This window comes from Ostrea edulis, chromosome 3 (genome assembly GCF_947568905.1).
Source record: "Ostrea edulis chromosome 3, xbOstEdul1.1, whole genome shotgun sequence".
Taxonomy (NCBI): Eukaryota; Metazoa; Mollusca; class Bivalvia; order Ostreida; family Ostreidae; genus Ostrea; species Ostrea edulis.
The window spans coordinates 35917320-35933464 of record NC_079166.1 but is presented as its reverse complement, the minus strand read 5'-3'; the positions used below and the strand labels follow the sequence as shown (position 1 = coordinate 35933464).

Here is a 16145-nt window from a genome sequence, read left to right as displayed (position 1 = left end):
AAAATATTACAAAGTTACTGTGTTTAATCTTGAACTTTAAAACTTACAAAAGGGGTTACAAAATCAGAGAGGTCAGTATCACCAATCATAGAGACTCTGTGTGTGGTCCTGAATAAATCCTCATTATTACAACGTAACGGTCAGTTTTGTTATCTCTCTGTTGTAGGTACGAGAGACTCATTATTACAACGTAACGGTCAGTTTTGTTATCTCTCTGATGTAGGTACGAGAGACTATTGGCTCTGGAAATGTGAATAGCCATTTAAATAGTTATTGGATTTAAGTGCCTGGTTTGTCATCCCATCTCTATAGTACTGCTACTCTCTTTCTCTCTTTTTCTTTCTTCCTCTCTTTTTGAAAATAACAGTCTGTTTTATCAGGTTGTTTCAACATTGCATTTAAAAGTGTTGAAGGACTTCAGTTTCTTTATATGCACTGTCTTTTTAGTTGGAATGTCTAATACATGTAATTGTTTTCAAAGGAAGATAAGAATTTCCCTTATTTGAACTTGCTCATTTTCAGCTTTGAACAAGAATTTCCCTTATTTGTACTTGCTCATTTTCAGCTTTGAACAATTTTCTTGGCAGGAGATGGAATTCAATATTTTCAATTTGCAGATCATTTATTAATAATTGTTTTGAAGAAAATCTTATGATAACAGGAAATTCATTCATAGATACAGATAACACTAGTGGTAGAGCAGAGAAGTATGAATGATGGAGAAAACTTATCCCTAGTGATGTAAATGTCTTCTAACAGTCCAATTAACACCTTAATGTTGTGCCTGCTGAAACCACACAGGTAGAAATGTAATTTACAGCACATGTCATGTAAACAATATACTTAATACACCATTGTGGTTAGTAGCATCTCATTCAAATCTCCTACTTCTCCTCACCATTGGTGGGGGGTAGTGAGTCATTGTTTCAGGAGTGACCATACAAACTGTCAAATCTCTCCCTCCAACCAACAAGACCCCACCAAGTGTAACTAGTCTTATATTGTATCAATAGAGGGTCTGTTGGAGATTGCTGTCAATTTTGGTCAGATTTTTTAAGAATGGAGTGTGTGAGTTTACAAAAGCAATTAAAGGTTCGACCATAAACAGTATGACAACTTTTGTATAATTGTGACAGTGACATGCAGAACTGTAGGGAACAACTTTAAAGTGATGGAGGACTCCCAACTCTGTCCAATGTTCTATAGGTGTAGTGTTGCTTAATATTCTACAGAATGAGCTTTGAAATCGGTCCTCTAGTGTCTATAGTTCACAGCGCCGGGGTTTCTGCGACAAGAAGTGTACGCAAAAGACTTCTCTTTTTTTCCATTGCTTTTAGGGTGTAATTTTCTCTCTCTTTTCTTTTTTTAGGTCACCTGAGTAAACTCAGGTGACCTATTGCAATTGGTTTTCGTCAGTCGTCCATCGTGCGTTAACAATTGAACATTTTTAACTTCTTCTTAATAACTACCAGTCCAGTTCTTTTCAAATTTAGTATGAAGCATCATTAGGACAAGGGGGACATACATTGTAAATTTCAGGACTCCAGCACCACTGGGGCCCTAGGAGTGGGGCAAAAACTGCCCAAAATTGACCAATTTTCAAAAATCTTCTTCTCGAGAACCACACACATTTAAGAAAAACTAAATGCATAGTGATGTAGAGCAGGAAGACCTCTACCACAATTGTAAATTTCATGATCCCCGGGGTAGGGGTTCTGACCCCAGGGCGGAGCCAAACTTGTTATATAGTGTTTATGTGTAAAACACTTAAATTGCATCTTCTTTAATACTACTGATACTAAATTGAAAGTAAATAGATATTTAGAAAGAACATATAGTCCTGTACCAAAATTGTAAATTTGATTATTCCAGGGGTAGGGGTTTTGGTATCGGGATGGGGCCAAAATGGTCTGTTATTAAGTGTGTGAACAATAGACATTTTTTACTTCTTCTTGATAACTATCATTCCAATTCTTTTCAAATTTGGTATGAAACATATTTGGAACAAATGGAACATAAATTTTAAATATCAGGATTCCTGCACCCCTGGGGCCTTATGGGTGGGGCAAAAACTGCCCAAAAATGACCAACTTTCAAAAATCTTCTTCTCAAGAACTACACACATACAAGAAAAACTAAATGCATAATGATGTAGAGGAGGAAAGCCTCTACCAAAATTGTAAATTTCATGATCTCAGGGATGGGGGTTCTAATTCCAGGGTGGGGCCAAGCTTGTTATATAGTGTTTATGTGTAAAACACTTAAATAACATTTTCTTTAGTGCTATTGATACTAAATTGAAAGTAAATAGATATTTAGAAAGAAGTGTTAGTCCTTAACCAAATTGTAAATTTGATGATCACAGGGGTAGGGATTTTGGTATCGGGGTGGGGCCAAAATGGTCTGTTATTAAATGTGTGAACAATAGACATTTTTTACTTCTTCTTGATAACTATCATTCCAATTCTTTTCAAATTTGGTATGAAACATATTTGGAACAAAGGGAACATAAATTTTAAATTTCAGAATTTCTGCACCCTTGGGGCCTTAGGGGCAGGGCAAAAACTGCCCAAAAATGATCAATTTTCAAAAATCTTCTTCTCAAGAACCACACACATGTAAGAAAAACTAAATGCATAGTAATGTAGAGCAGGAAAGCCTCTACCAAAATTGTAAATTTCATGATCCCCGGGGTAGGGGTTCTGACCCCAGGGTGGGGCCAAACTTGTTATATAGTGTTTATGTGTAAAACACTTAAATAACATTTTCTTTAGTGCTTTTGATACTAAATTCAAACTAAATGGATAGAGCAGGTAGTTTGTTTACCAAAATTGTAAATTTGATTTTCCCCAGAGTAAGGGTTTTGACCCCAGGGTGGGGCTAAAATTAGTATATAGTATTTATGTGCAAGTTTGCTGATACTATATATAAAATCTAAATGCATACTTAGGAATAGCAGAAAAGGATGAACAAAAAATGGTGAATTTCATAACCCAGGGTTATGACTTAAGGATGATTCCAAATTAGTCATACCTTTTGATGTTTTAATATTAATACACCTATTATTTAAAGCATTTCATTAGTGTATGCACTTTTGAGGGCATTGAAGTTTTTTTTAAAAACATATCATGTTTTATACTGTTGCTGAACATTAGAATTTAGCTTAGATATTCAGAACAGGAATTTTTTTCTCGATTTCATAACCCATGGAAGTAGTGATACTTTTTACTAGTATTCAGGTGACCGATAAGGCCTGTGGGCCTCTTATTTTTAGATTTTGTCACTTATTGAGTTTTACTCTTTCTCTTGATGCCTAGACTGTGTGTGTGCCTATTTAGCCAGCCCAGCTTGTTGCATATTTGAAGATTATAGGACTGAAAAAAGGCAGAACTTAGAGACGTTAACAACTGATAGGATGCCACTTCTTATTGCAATCCATCCCAAATATGTTATGATGTCCTCCCCAGCACAAGGGGTCACAATCTGTAATTTTTGCCATTATGCATATCTATTCTGAGGCGGTGGAAATGGTATGGAAAATATTGGATTGGGTATCTTGCAACAAACCTGATGGCATTTAACTCTTCTCGAGAAATGGTTGGGGTTCCGTTCTGACAGCACTGATGGCATATGCATGCTGTACATTCCCTTGTCTTTTTCTCTATTTTTAAATGCATTTCTTCCCTTATTTGTTATAAATGAGACATGGTAACCTTTTTCTTACTGTTTTAATGTGTAAAAAAACATCTGCTTTAAAGCACTTTACAGTCCTGTAACTACCGTAACCTAAAAACTTATTGTACAGTACGTTCTATCAATTGAGTATCATACAATATTTTTTTTTAACTGAATAATGTGTAGTTATATGAATGAAGCGGTATAGTATTCACTTGGTTTTAAAACAGAAGAAAAGAAATTCCCTCTTATTCAAATTTGCTCATATTCAGCTGTGAAGAATTGTCATAGCAGGAGGTAGAAGAGATATAGACTTTTCAATATTTTCAATTTGCACACCATATATTGATAAGTGTTTTGAAGAAAATCTGATAATAACAGGAAATTTCATTCATAAATACAAAGTGCAGTGGGAGAGCAGAAAAGTTAATGATGAAGACAACTTATCCTTAGTGATGTAAATGTCTTCAAACAGTCCAATTAACACCTTAATATTGTGCCTGCTGAAACCACACAGGTAGAAATGTAATTTACAGCACATGTCATGTAAACAATATATACTTTATACCCCATCGTGGTTAGTAACCTCTCCTTGAAAACTCCCACTTTTCCTCACCATTGGTGGGGGGTAGTGAGTCATTGTTTCAGGAGTGACCATACACACTGTCAAATCTCTCCCTCCAACCAACAAGACCCCACCAAGTGTAACTAGTCTTATATTGTATCAATAGAGGGTCTGTTGGAGATTGCTGGCATTTTTGGTCAGATTTTTTAAGAATGGAGTGTGTGAGTTTACAAAAGCAATTAAAGATTCGACCATAAACAGTATGACAACTTTTGTATAATTGTGACAGTGACATGCAGAGCTGTAGGGAACAACTTTAAAGTGATGGAGGACTCCCAACTCTCTCCAATGTTCTATAGGTTTAGTGTTGCTTAATATTCTACAGAATGAACTTTGAAATCGGTCCTCTAGTGTCTATAGTTCACAGCTCCGGGGTTTCTGCAACAAGAAGTGTACGCAAAAGACTTCTCTTTTTCATTGCTTGTAGCTTGTACTCTTTTCTTCCTTCCTTTTCTTAAATTTTGTCACTTATTGAGTTTTACTCTTTCTCTTGATGCCTAGACTGTGTGTGTGCCTATTAAGCCAAACCTGTACTAGCCCAACTTGTTGCATATTAGAAGATCTATAAAACTACACAGAAAAAAGGCAGAACGTAGAGACTTAAACAACCGATAGGATGCCAGTTCCTATTGCAATCCATTCCAAATATGTTATAATATCCTCCCCTGGGGCCCAGCACAAGGGGTCACAATCTGTAATTTTGGCCATTACGCATATTTACACTGAGGCAGTGGAAAGGGTATGGTAAATGTGGGATGGGGTATCTTGCAACAAACCTGATGGCATTAACTCTTCTCGAGAAATGGTTCGGGTTCCGTTCTGACAGCACTGATGGTATATGCATTCTGTACATTCCCTTGTCTTTTTCTCTATCTTTAAATTCATTTCTTCCCTTATTTGTTATAAATGAGACATGGTAACCTTTTTCTTACTGTTTTAATATGAAAAAAGTCATATTTTTAAAAGAATATTTTACAGTCCTGTAACCAATTTTTCTCTGTCCTAGAAATTATTATACAGTCCTATCAATTGAGTATCATACAATATTGTTTTTACTGAATAGTATTAGTTATATGAACGAAACTGTACAGTGTTCACTTGGTTTTAAAATGGAAGAAAATAGATTCCCTCTTATTCGAATTTGCTCATATATAGCTTTGAAAAATTGTCATAGCGGGAGGTAAATGACATCGACTTTTCATAATTTTCAATTTGCAGATCATTTATTGATAATTGTTTTGGAGAAAATCTGATAATAACAGGAAATTTCATTCATAAATACAAGTATGAATGATGAAGAAAACTTATCCCTGTAGTGATGTAAATGTTTTCAAACAGTCTAATTAACACCTTAATGTTGTGCCTGCTGAAACCACACAGGTAGAAATGTAATTTACAGCAGTGTCATGTAAACAATATACTTTATACACTTTTATGGTTAGTAGCATCTTGTTGAAAACTCCCACTTTTCCTCACCATTAATGGGGGGTAGTGAGTCATTGTTTCAGGAGTGACCATACAAACTGTCAAATCTCTCCCTCCAACCAACAAGACCCCACCAAGTGTAACTAGTCTTATATTGTATCAATAGAGGGTCTGTTGGAGATTGCTGGCAATTTTGGTCAGATTTTTTAAGAATGGAGTGTGACTGTGAGTTTACAAAAGCAATTAAAGATTCGACCATAAACAGTATGACAACTTTTGTATAATTGTGACAGTGACATGCAGAGCTGTAGGGAACAACTTTATTTAAAGTGATGGAGGACTCCCAACTCTGTCCAATGTTCTATAGGTGTAGTGTTGCTTAAATTTATTTGTTAATTGTCTTGCAAAGAACCTTCATAAAGGATATGAAAAATAGTGGGATGGGGTGTCTTCCAACGAACTTGATGACGTTACCTCTTTTCAAGAAATTGTTGGGGTTCCATTCTGGCATGCATGCTGTAACAATCCGGTGTCTTTTTCTGGATTTTTTCTCTAGTTAATGTGCTCTGAATTCTGTTTTAGAAATGCATTTCTTTCTTTATTTGTTTTAAAAGAGGCATATAACTGTTTTATCAATGTCTTAATGTGAGAAAAAGTCATCTGCTTAAGAGCATTTGACACATTCCGCGACAGCTAAGACTATTTCCTCTATTCACTAACACAATCCATTTTGATAAATTCTTAGAAATTGAATGTTGAGCATCTGTCACAATGAGCAACGAACCTCTAGTGAACATTTAAAGCAAATATTTTTTGAAAATTTGTGAATTTTGAAACAACAGTGTAATTATTGAGGGTTTGGCTGTGAAGTACATTTTGTTAGAAGGCTTTAGGGACTGCAGGGCTTGCTCTTGTAAGGAAAACGTTGGTATACAATGCTATTTGATGAAGTGCTGAATCAATACATTGCACCTGTTAAAGATGGATCATTTGAAAATGTATGTGAATTCCAAATGCTGAAGTGAAGTGATTATTAAATTGGTCTTTCAAGGAAGAGACCAGTGTTCCCTTACCACTTTTTATAATTTAATTGTTGGTAATTAACTTATAGTAATTGATACTGTATAAGTGGTATTCTTAGCCATGCAGACACAAATTTAGCGATTTTTCCAAAATTATGGTGTATATTTAGCGAGAGCAGAGTTTAGAGATTTCATAATTCCAATAAAGATGGCCATTAATTACCCTCCGATATTGGAATAGATATTAGCGATATTCAATTTTAGCGACCTCAATACTGTTGCTAATAATGCAAAAATTAAATCATCACTAAAATTCTACTAATTCAAGGTATTCACTCTTTCTCTCCCCTCTCTCTCTCTCTCTCTCTCTCTCTCTCTCTCTGTTTGAGGAAAATGTTGGAGGGCTTTTTATTACCTGTATACATAAACAAGTTCTTTGTGTATAGTATTTTTTTTTGTATATCAGCACTGATATTTTAAAAATAAGATTGATTGATTGATTGTATCTTGCTTAACCTCTCTCTCGAGAATTTTCACTCATATGGAGATGTCACCATTGCTGGTGAAGGGCTGCAAAATTTAGGCCTTTGCTCAGGCTTACGGCCTTTGAGCTGTGAAGGTTCTTTAGCGTGCCACACCTACTGCGACACAGGACATCCGTTTTTAAGGTCATCTCCGAGGACCTGTGACATTCACACCTGATGCCGAGCGTTTGGTGATGGAACTGTCACTACCTGTTTTAATGACTTAGGTCTGTTGCAGCCGGGATTCAAACCCCGGCCTTCCGCATACGGGGCGGACGCTCTAACCTCTCGTCCACCGCAGCGGTTAAAGTAAGAAATGAATTAAGGAGATCGATACATCACGCCATAGAAAACTATTATGACTGGAAAGTGGAGGGAATATGTACAACAATATTATAAAACCAAAAACTTTAAAATGTTTACTTTTTTAGTGAAAAATTGCAGTATTAGTAAAATGTAATCAGGAAAAAATTAAAACTCCAGTGAGATTTGAACTCATGATATACTGGTTGGTGGTCCCATATTGAGCTGTGCAGAGCTTAATGTACCAGACAGACTGCTTGAATGAAATTAAAAGAACTGCAAATATATTACTAAATTAATATTCATAATATCATTATTTCATTTGTAGTTCAAAAGGAAGTCAGCCATTATGTTCATCTATAATTTTGTAGCTGCATGAACATATTTTAAGATTTTGAACATGAAAATTATATATGAATGCAGCTAGGAAGAAAAAAGATGGAGACACAAGATTAACAGAGTGATTCTTAGGAATTAACGGGATTATGACTGTTTTGTGGTATCAAGTCTGAAGTGTAATGTTAGCTTAATCGAATTTTTTGCCAAGAAGACTTGACAAGCAGAAATGTTTTAGAAAACCACAGAGTCAATGGAGAATACCAGAATGAGGCTGCACAAAGGGGACCAACAACCTCAATGTGGGGGTTTCTAAAAATTTTGGCTTTATTTTCATGGGGCTAAAAAGAAATGGTGTGGAGTAAAATGAGGTTAATGTATGTTTTAGTAGCCCTTTATTTTTTTTTTTCAATTTCATTTGTCTTGATTATAGATTAGTGGATGTTTGAGAAGTTATTTGAGGCACTGTGGAGCCTGCTACCCTGTTGTGGTACGTACAGGTGCATCTCCAGAAGTGTTTTTTCGCTGATGTAGTTAATCTTTGTTTGGCAGTGATAATGTCTTCTATTGAATTAGGTGAATATGAGTCATATTGTACAAAAATATAGCGCTTAGAAAGGATTCCAATCTGTGGGATTAAGAGGAGGCTGAGATTAGGGTTTTTATCAAGGAGGGGAGGGGGGGGGGGGTAGCTTGAATACCAATTATTTTTTGCAAAAAGTAAAAAAAAATAAAAAAAAATCTCAAGCAATATATATTTCAAATTTAAGACTAAATGTTGAATTAGGCTAAGCAAAAAAAGTGATTGTTTCTTAATTGTTACATTCCAGGAAAATACAAAGGCTAAAATCATAGGTCGACATTCTTTTCAAATAAAAAAGAAAAATGGAAATATATATCCTAAAAATGCTGAAAGTTACAATGTATACTGTCCAAGAACAGGAATACATGTGCCACCAAGCGTAGCCCTGCTGTATAGACAGCATGACTACATGCCGTGTCCATTAAGGGAGTGGGTTTTATGCTCTAGCTTGTATATAAATGTAATATTTAAACTGTAATTTGATTTCATTCTGCAAATAGGAGATTATTCTAAATCAGATACTACAACACTTTTAAAAGAAAATTAAGGAATCTAGGTAGCAAAGTTAATGTGTCAATCAACAAGATGACACATGAAACAAAGAACTGCACACACAAAAAAAGATAATAATTTTAAAGTGGCTTTTGTTTTAAACTTTCAATTATACTTTAAGATGCAAAGACTTTTATTTGTCAGTTTGTTGTATATTAATTTTATCTCCATGTTAAAAAGATAGCTATAGATGTATATATAAATTAGATTAAGTTAATCTATGGCTTCAATATGCTTGGATTGAATGTTGGTACAGAATTTTTTTCTTCTGAATTTTATGATGATTCAGCATATTTGTTCTCTACAGTTTGTTAACGTTGACTCTGTTCAAGACATGTTATTGATTGTGTGTTTCTAAAATCAGAGAAACAATATCACATAAGTTAACACTTACTATACACTGCTCCATAAAATTACAATAGACAATTAAATCTTCAGATTAATCTCATCCATGAAATATTCATAAAGTCAATAAAATTCATGTTGGAAATTCAACTCTTTAAGATGCGATTCAAAATGTCAATAAAAGTATTTGTGTGATTTCAGCAAGACAATGCTATGTATAGAAAGTTGACTTTATATAGTCTATTCTCAGTTGATGGTCATGGAGCCCGGGTATAACAATCCGAAGTTACAAAGGTCATGTGTCACTGGTAGGTGTTTTAAAATTTCCCCAGTCATGGAGGGTGCGGTAGAAATTCAATCAATATAGAATCAGAAAAAATACCTTTTGAGGGATTGGTCTGAAGCATCTCATTTTATTGTCTCAGCATTACTAAGTCTTATCTGTTTCATTAAAACTTCAGTTTTGGTTTAATTTTCTCTCCTATGGGTAATGTACAGCATTTTATTTTTCTTACAGATTTTGGTAATATGATAGTATGTAAACTATACTAGCTAGACTGAAGCAAGTTTAATCATTATAATATACATTCAACAAAAATTTAGCAATAAATAATTTTTGTCAGAAATATGGGTAAATTTTAGATTTTGTAATATCAATAATTAATTTTTGAATTACTAGCATCTTGGTGCATGTGCATGAAATTATATAGATATATTTTTTTTAAAGAAACTGTTCAATTTTAATTTCATTGGTAAGATCAGACGAGTGAATTTTGTAGTGTATAAAAGTGCATGCAGTATTGAACTTAAGTGCACACATTCAGACACGATTGTAATTAAAACCAGCAACGATTCCTGACTTGCTCCGGAAAAAATTGATTAATTTCATCCTTTTCTGATGCTTAATATTTCATAAATTGTGAAATTTCATGATGTAATTAGAAAAGCCCGACTTAACACAGACAGATATAGCTCCTGGCTTATTGTTTATCTATTGAATAGCTTTATGTATATTGGTAATTAGTTCCTTTCTGACTTGCACTATATATGATAAGGAAATAGATTTTTTATGCATTTGTATTTATTTATAATAGTATTCAGTGAAGCTGAAAATTAGTGGCTGAATATGGCAAGTAATGAAGAAAATACGCCCACAAATTTCAAAGTAATGTAATGCTATTGTCACGATTTTATCTGTCATGTTTTTTGCCCATAAATCTGGCAAAGGAATAGATGCAGACCAAAAAAAAAAAAAAAAAATGAATCTGATAGATTAAATTGAAATATAAATTAGATATATATTTGGTGCTATTTCCTATGTTTTCTATCACATGGGATTGATTCATGTATTTGATTTAAATAATTTGAAATAGGTAGTATATTATATGACATGTACTGTTAAAGCTTTAAGGTCACAGACCTAATAGTTCAAACTGTAAATTAATTTTAATTTCTCATTTTGAAATAAAGTGTTTGCCACAGGAATTCCACATGACTGAGATTTGAAAAAAAGGGAATGTTATTTTACATCCATTTTCATTTTAAAACATCTTTAGGATAGATTGTAAACTTTCAAACGAAAAGTAATCTAATATTACTTATATATAGTTTCCTATATCTGCATGAATACTGTTATTGATTCAATTAGAAAATATGGAAATATGGAAATGATTACTAATAATCAGTAAAAGAACTTATTTGAAAATTTTGAATATGAATTACATGTATGTATATAGCTGAGTTTTAAAATAGGTATAGCAACATTTCATATTCTATATTTCATTATTTTCACAATTTGTTTTGTATTATTGTAATTTACAAAAAACAAAAATTTAAAAAAAAGAAAGAAAACCTACTGTCAATATGGTTGGGTTAAAACTAGCGAATATGAATGTATTTAATTTTTTTTTATCATGAAATATATTCTAATTTTGTTATTCTTTGAATTATTGTTAAATGTATTCATGCAATTTCAAACTGCATTCTTTGTTGTATTTTTTTCATCTGAATGTTTGTTTTGTACTGAACAGGAGAAGGCATTGTTGAGTGTAGGTGTTGATTTATAGACCCAATTTTAACATCTTCCACGTTTTTGTAAACCAATATAAGCTTCATTGACACAAGAAGTCAATGAAAATGAAGAAAATTCACAGAGTTGTAATCTATATAATATGATATGATATATATAATATATATACACACACATACAATTAACACACACATATACAATTAACACACACACATATCATCCAAAAAAAATAAAAATCATTACCTAAAGCTAAAACAATAAAAATCTCAAAATGTGAAAGGTTCCAGACTTACCGTCAATAAACTCCTCATTCATGAATTATTATTTTCCTGAGCTTCACAAATATCTTGATATTTCCTCTGTGAATTAATTAATATCCATTTTCACGAATGCCCATCTTGGTGGCAGTTTGCTTCTTTTTTTTTTTTTTAAATCACTCCTTTTTAAATCATGTAATTATCAGTCAGACAAAAATCCCCTACAGTTGATATTTTATTCCTAACGGTGATTGTTTCGATGAATAACTGTCCAGACGTCGTGGATGCATCCTCGCATTTGTTACATAATGTCATATATTTTTTGAATAATCACACAACAATGCTGTACGACAACAACAATGAAAACCTTGTGGTTAAGCCCTTGTTTTATGGGTTCTACTCCCTTTCTTGCAAATCTTTTATCATATGGTATGTCAGTTCAATATTTCACAGTTTTTTCATCCACAAATTTCACATGTAAAGTTATAACACACTTTCACTGGATGTTACATGCGATATTGTCTGTGGAATCTGTTTGCTTACTTCATACTTATTGCACATGTACTGGGTTAGGAGGCATTCCAAACCACGAAGGAGTGCCCCCTTTTAAGAAGGAGAGGAAAATTCTTTTCACATTTTTCATTGGTTAAAATTAGTTTAAATATTGAACTAAAGGATCTATATACCACTTGGGGCTGCTTGCGGATGTAGGTATCGGTGGAAGTTAGAAATAGTACAGCACTAGTTACTTATGGACTATATGTACTTGTAAGTGTGGTATGTGCACAAAATATGGTAGTTATTTCTAAAATTATGGTAGTAAATTTTCTTGTTGTAATGAATTCAGAGAAACTGTTTTTATGCAAACAAGAATGCAATTGTTTGCCCCAATTTCCGTAAGATAATGTATGCACTGTATAGAAGAAGAAAAAAAACAACAACAAAATACTTCAATGCATTTTGAACGTCATAGCAATATATTTCTGTACAGTCTGGAATGTGGTATGTTAGGCCAATGGTAACTGTCATTTGATGTATTTTTTAATAACATAGAATTTTGCCGTGTCACTGCGAATTTTGTCCGTGAGGTTACAACGCATACATTGTCCGGGGTTAAGTTTGAGGGGAAGTCAGCCATCAGAGAGCATCCGATTGTGCCTTATCAAGCAGTTGATTTTCCTGATGTGACACTGAGCTCTGCCACTGTATTCCTACCCAGTTTGTTAATGTGTTGTTACACTGATAATCAACTCTCGTCTGGCCACGAACTGATAGGCTGAGATTATCCAGTTTGCGGTCTCCGATGGCCCTCAAGATGAAACAGGATATAAGGAAATGAAGCGGTCATATGGTCGATTTAACCGCACAACGAACTTCTATTGTTTTAGTATTGATGAATGGTTCAGTCTGATTTCATCAATGATTTAAAGACACAAAATATTTAAAATATTTTTGTCACTTTGGCTATAATGTAATTGGTCATCATCTATTTCTATTCTGTCATGAAGCACATGTATGGATGAAATTCTATTCAACTTTAATTCATTTGATATCCATTGACCAAACTTTTGGGTAAAAACTTTTCTTTTTTTATTTAAAGTACCATTCAAAACTTTTTGCTGCATGTGCTTGCCAATGGGTTCAGAAATATTTTTGGCACTTGCCTATACTTTCTGTCTTCCACTTCTTTTGCGAATGACTGCTTTCCTTTATACTGGTTTACTTATATGTTCTGCACCAGATTGACCCTGTATATTTCTCTTTGAGGTGTGAGTTATTGTATCTAGACTGTCCTTGATAAACTGTCTTAGATTTTTTTTATTTCCCAATTTTCTTGTAGTAATTGATAGGGAGTAGCATCTGTAGGCGGATTATGAATCACCTTGACACTAGCTTTCAAAGGAGTTGTCTTTCTCAATTTTACAAGGCGAGAAGAGTTATCTATCCTGATGCAGTATAAAAGATTTTTCAGCAAAAAAGCCCTTTGTAACTATGTATATAGTATGTGTGACAGTCTACAAACTGTTATTTATTTTTATTTTTTGGATAGGGAGGAATGAACTAGATATTAATGGACAGGAAGTGGGCCATTCTTTTTGACATGTCCTCTCACTTGACCCCATGCTTCACTGAAGAGACTTAACATGTGAACATTTCCTGGGCAACTTGGCCTTCTCAAGAATTTTAATTTGAAGCAATTACAACCATCTTTATCAAATGTGTGCAAAGATGGATAACTCTTCTGAATGTATGATTGTTCATACTTTGTCTGGGTATGGGTCTCCCCAAAGACAATGTTCAACTTCTACGCTAGAGGATGTACGTATTACATCCAGACAAAGGGATTGGGGGTCCAGACCCCTCCCCTTCCTTGAAGTTGGTGCAATTAAAAGATGTTTTTCCTCAAAAAGTGCTTGCATTATTTCCTGCAAAAAGTTACCTCAGAACCATTATTGCAATACAAAACAAAAGCACACAAGTGTCCGACATAATTCAAGTGTAAACTTTCACAATATAAGTGTGGCCTTCAAATTTTTAAGTATTTCCTGAACAGCTGTGGTTGCTGACCACAAGCCCTCCCCCCGGAAATCTCTTATGTCAGTCAGCTATCTCACTTGTCTGGTAGATCCTGATCATGGACAAAATCTCGAGGATTATAGGCCAGGAATGCATTTTTGATAATATAACTTTTAAACTTTGTGATTTTCGTCAACTGAGTTAAAACTATATTATTATTTCTATCTTCATAATTCAGTTGAAAAAATATCGAATTTTAATATAAATGTAAATGACAAACTTGTTTTAAAAATTTAGTATAGGCATATTTGTTTTTCCAAGTCAATTAAGTTCTAGAAAAATCAGTTTAAATGGAATGATCAAGTGGTTTAATAGTTTTCTGATTGATATGTTTATTTCCTTACTGAAATCTAAGGGGAGGGGGTGGGGGTGGGGGGTGATGAGCATGACTATATGTCTCATATTGGTATATATATAATTATAAATTCCTCAAGAAGAATTTGGTGAAAAGTAATGGAAGTTCTTATGAAGAACATTTAACAGGGCTTAATATCCCTTCAGTTACTTACAAGTCTAGGAAATGGAGCCATTTCCAGTTGAAAATTGCCCCAATCCACTCCTAATCTGATGGAAAATTTCATCAAAATATCAGCTTGCAAGGATATAAGTAAGAATGTTATCAGCTGTGTTGTTATGTAAAATCTGAAACATCTTTGGAATGAGTTGTCAAAATGTATGAATTAAGGTCGCAATCACCTAGATGTGCATATCTGAATGAAATATATTACACATTCACATTTGCCAAGCCCCATGTGAAATATTGTATCATCATGCCAATGCCCTTTATGAATTGTTAATCTGTAAATCAAAGAAATAATTAGATATATAAAGGATTCTGCATATTGTTTTTCTTTAACCTACGTTTTTGTCGAAGTACTTTTCTAAAAATAAAAATATTTCAATGTAAAATTCCCAGTTGAAACTACAGTATATACCCAAAAGGGTCAATTAAACCCAGCCGTGTTAGCTGATCAGTTCTACAATAGAAGATTTAATCAATAGGTTGTATTTTGTAAATGATAGTAGTTGTTAACGTCTACCACAGTCAAGAAATATTAGAAAAACCAAAATGGTGGAGTGTTAATCGTGGCCCGTTCATGCAGTAGACTGAATAAAAAAACTGACATTAACCTAGCTGTACTTGCAACATAAGTTGCATCTTATTTTTGTGGCTTATATTAATTAATCTCTTGCAATACCATTGGAATCTTTGTGTAAAAATCAAATAGAATTGCATATCAGTACGTTCATTTTGAAATGATGCAAACCAAACTGTTCAGACTGTGTAATCATTGTTTTGTTTGTTTGTTTTACAATGTACGTCCCGTCAAGAATTTTTCACTCATATTGAGACATCATCAGCTGTAGGTGAAGCACTATGCAAAAGATCTATAATGCTTATAGCACTTAGGGCTGTAGCAGCTAGTGAGGGTTCTTTATAATGTTTTAACGCCTACCGCACCATGGATCTCTAGCTGATTTTTTAGGTCCTGTCTGAAAGACCCGTAATTCTCACTTCTAAACACCGAGTGTTTGGCGAAGGTCAGCAGTCACTACCTATATTTTAAGGTCTTAGGTTTGGCATGAGTGGGACTTGAACTCATGACCTTCCCAGCTATGAAGCAAACGTTCTACCGCTGAGCTACCACGACTGGAGTAATTATCAATAACTGGTTGTCACATGAAGATATCATGTGACCAACCAGTAAACACAGACTGGACATACCTTTCATCCGACTATGAACCTTTCTATATGCCATGCAATTCAGTTCTAAAGAAAATTTGTATCAATCAATTCTTATATTTCAACCCTGATTTACATATAAGGATCAGTAAATGTTATTATTCACAATTTAACAATTCACAAGCATTAATCGATGCATTAATTTTGG

General features: G+C 33.8%; 2 protein-coding genes across 15 annotated transcripts in view; one reads left to right on the top strand and one right to left on the bottom strand.

Moving 5' to 3' along the window:
- The window catches only part of LOC125676979 (runt-related transcription factor 1-like), a 62402-nt gene extending 50106 nt beyond the window's left edge, over positions 1-12296 (bottom strand). For 2 of the 3 annotated variants that reach the window (XM_048914873.2, XM_048914874.2), the window contains exon 1: positions 11713-12296. In XM_048914873.2, the coding sequence (XP_048770830.1) occupies positions 11713-11734 (22 nt within the window). In that variant the 5' untranslated portion in view covers positions 11735-12296. The remainder of the gene's footprint in view (positions 1-11712) is intronic. The other variant, XM_048914871.2, reaches the window with a different exon arrangement.
- Positions 1-16145, top strand: part of LOC125676982 (transcription initiation protein SPT3 homolog) — a 97065-nt gene that overhangs the window by 37458 nt on the left and 43462 nt on the right. Inside the window, exons 2-3 of one of the 12 annotated variants that reach the window (XM_056160565.1) lie at positions 8344-8400; positions 9641-9698. The exons of 10 other annotated variants lie outside the window; for them this stretch is intronic. In XM_056160565.1, the coding sequence (XP_056016540.1) occupies positions 9688-9698 (11 nt within the window). In that variant the 5' untranslated portion in view covers positions 8344-8400; positions 9641-9687. Of the gene's footprint in view, positions 1-8343; positions 8401-9640; positions 9699-12335; positions 12445-16145 lie in introns of those variants that run through there. One more of the 12 variants, XM_056160564.1, reaches the window with a different exon arrangement.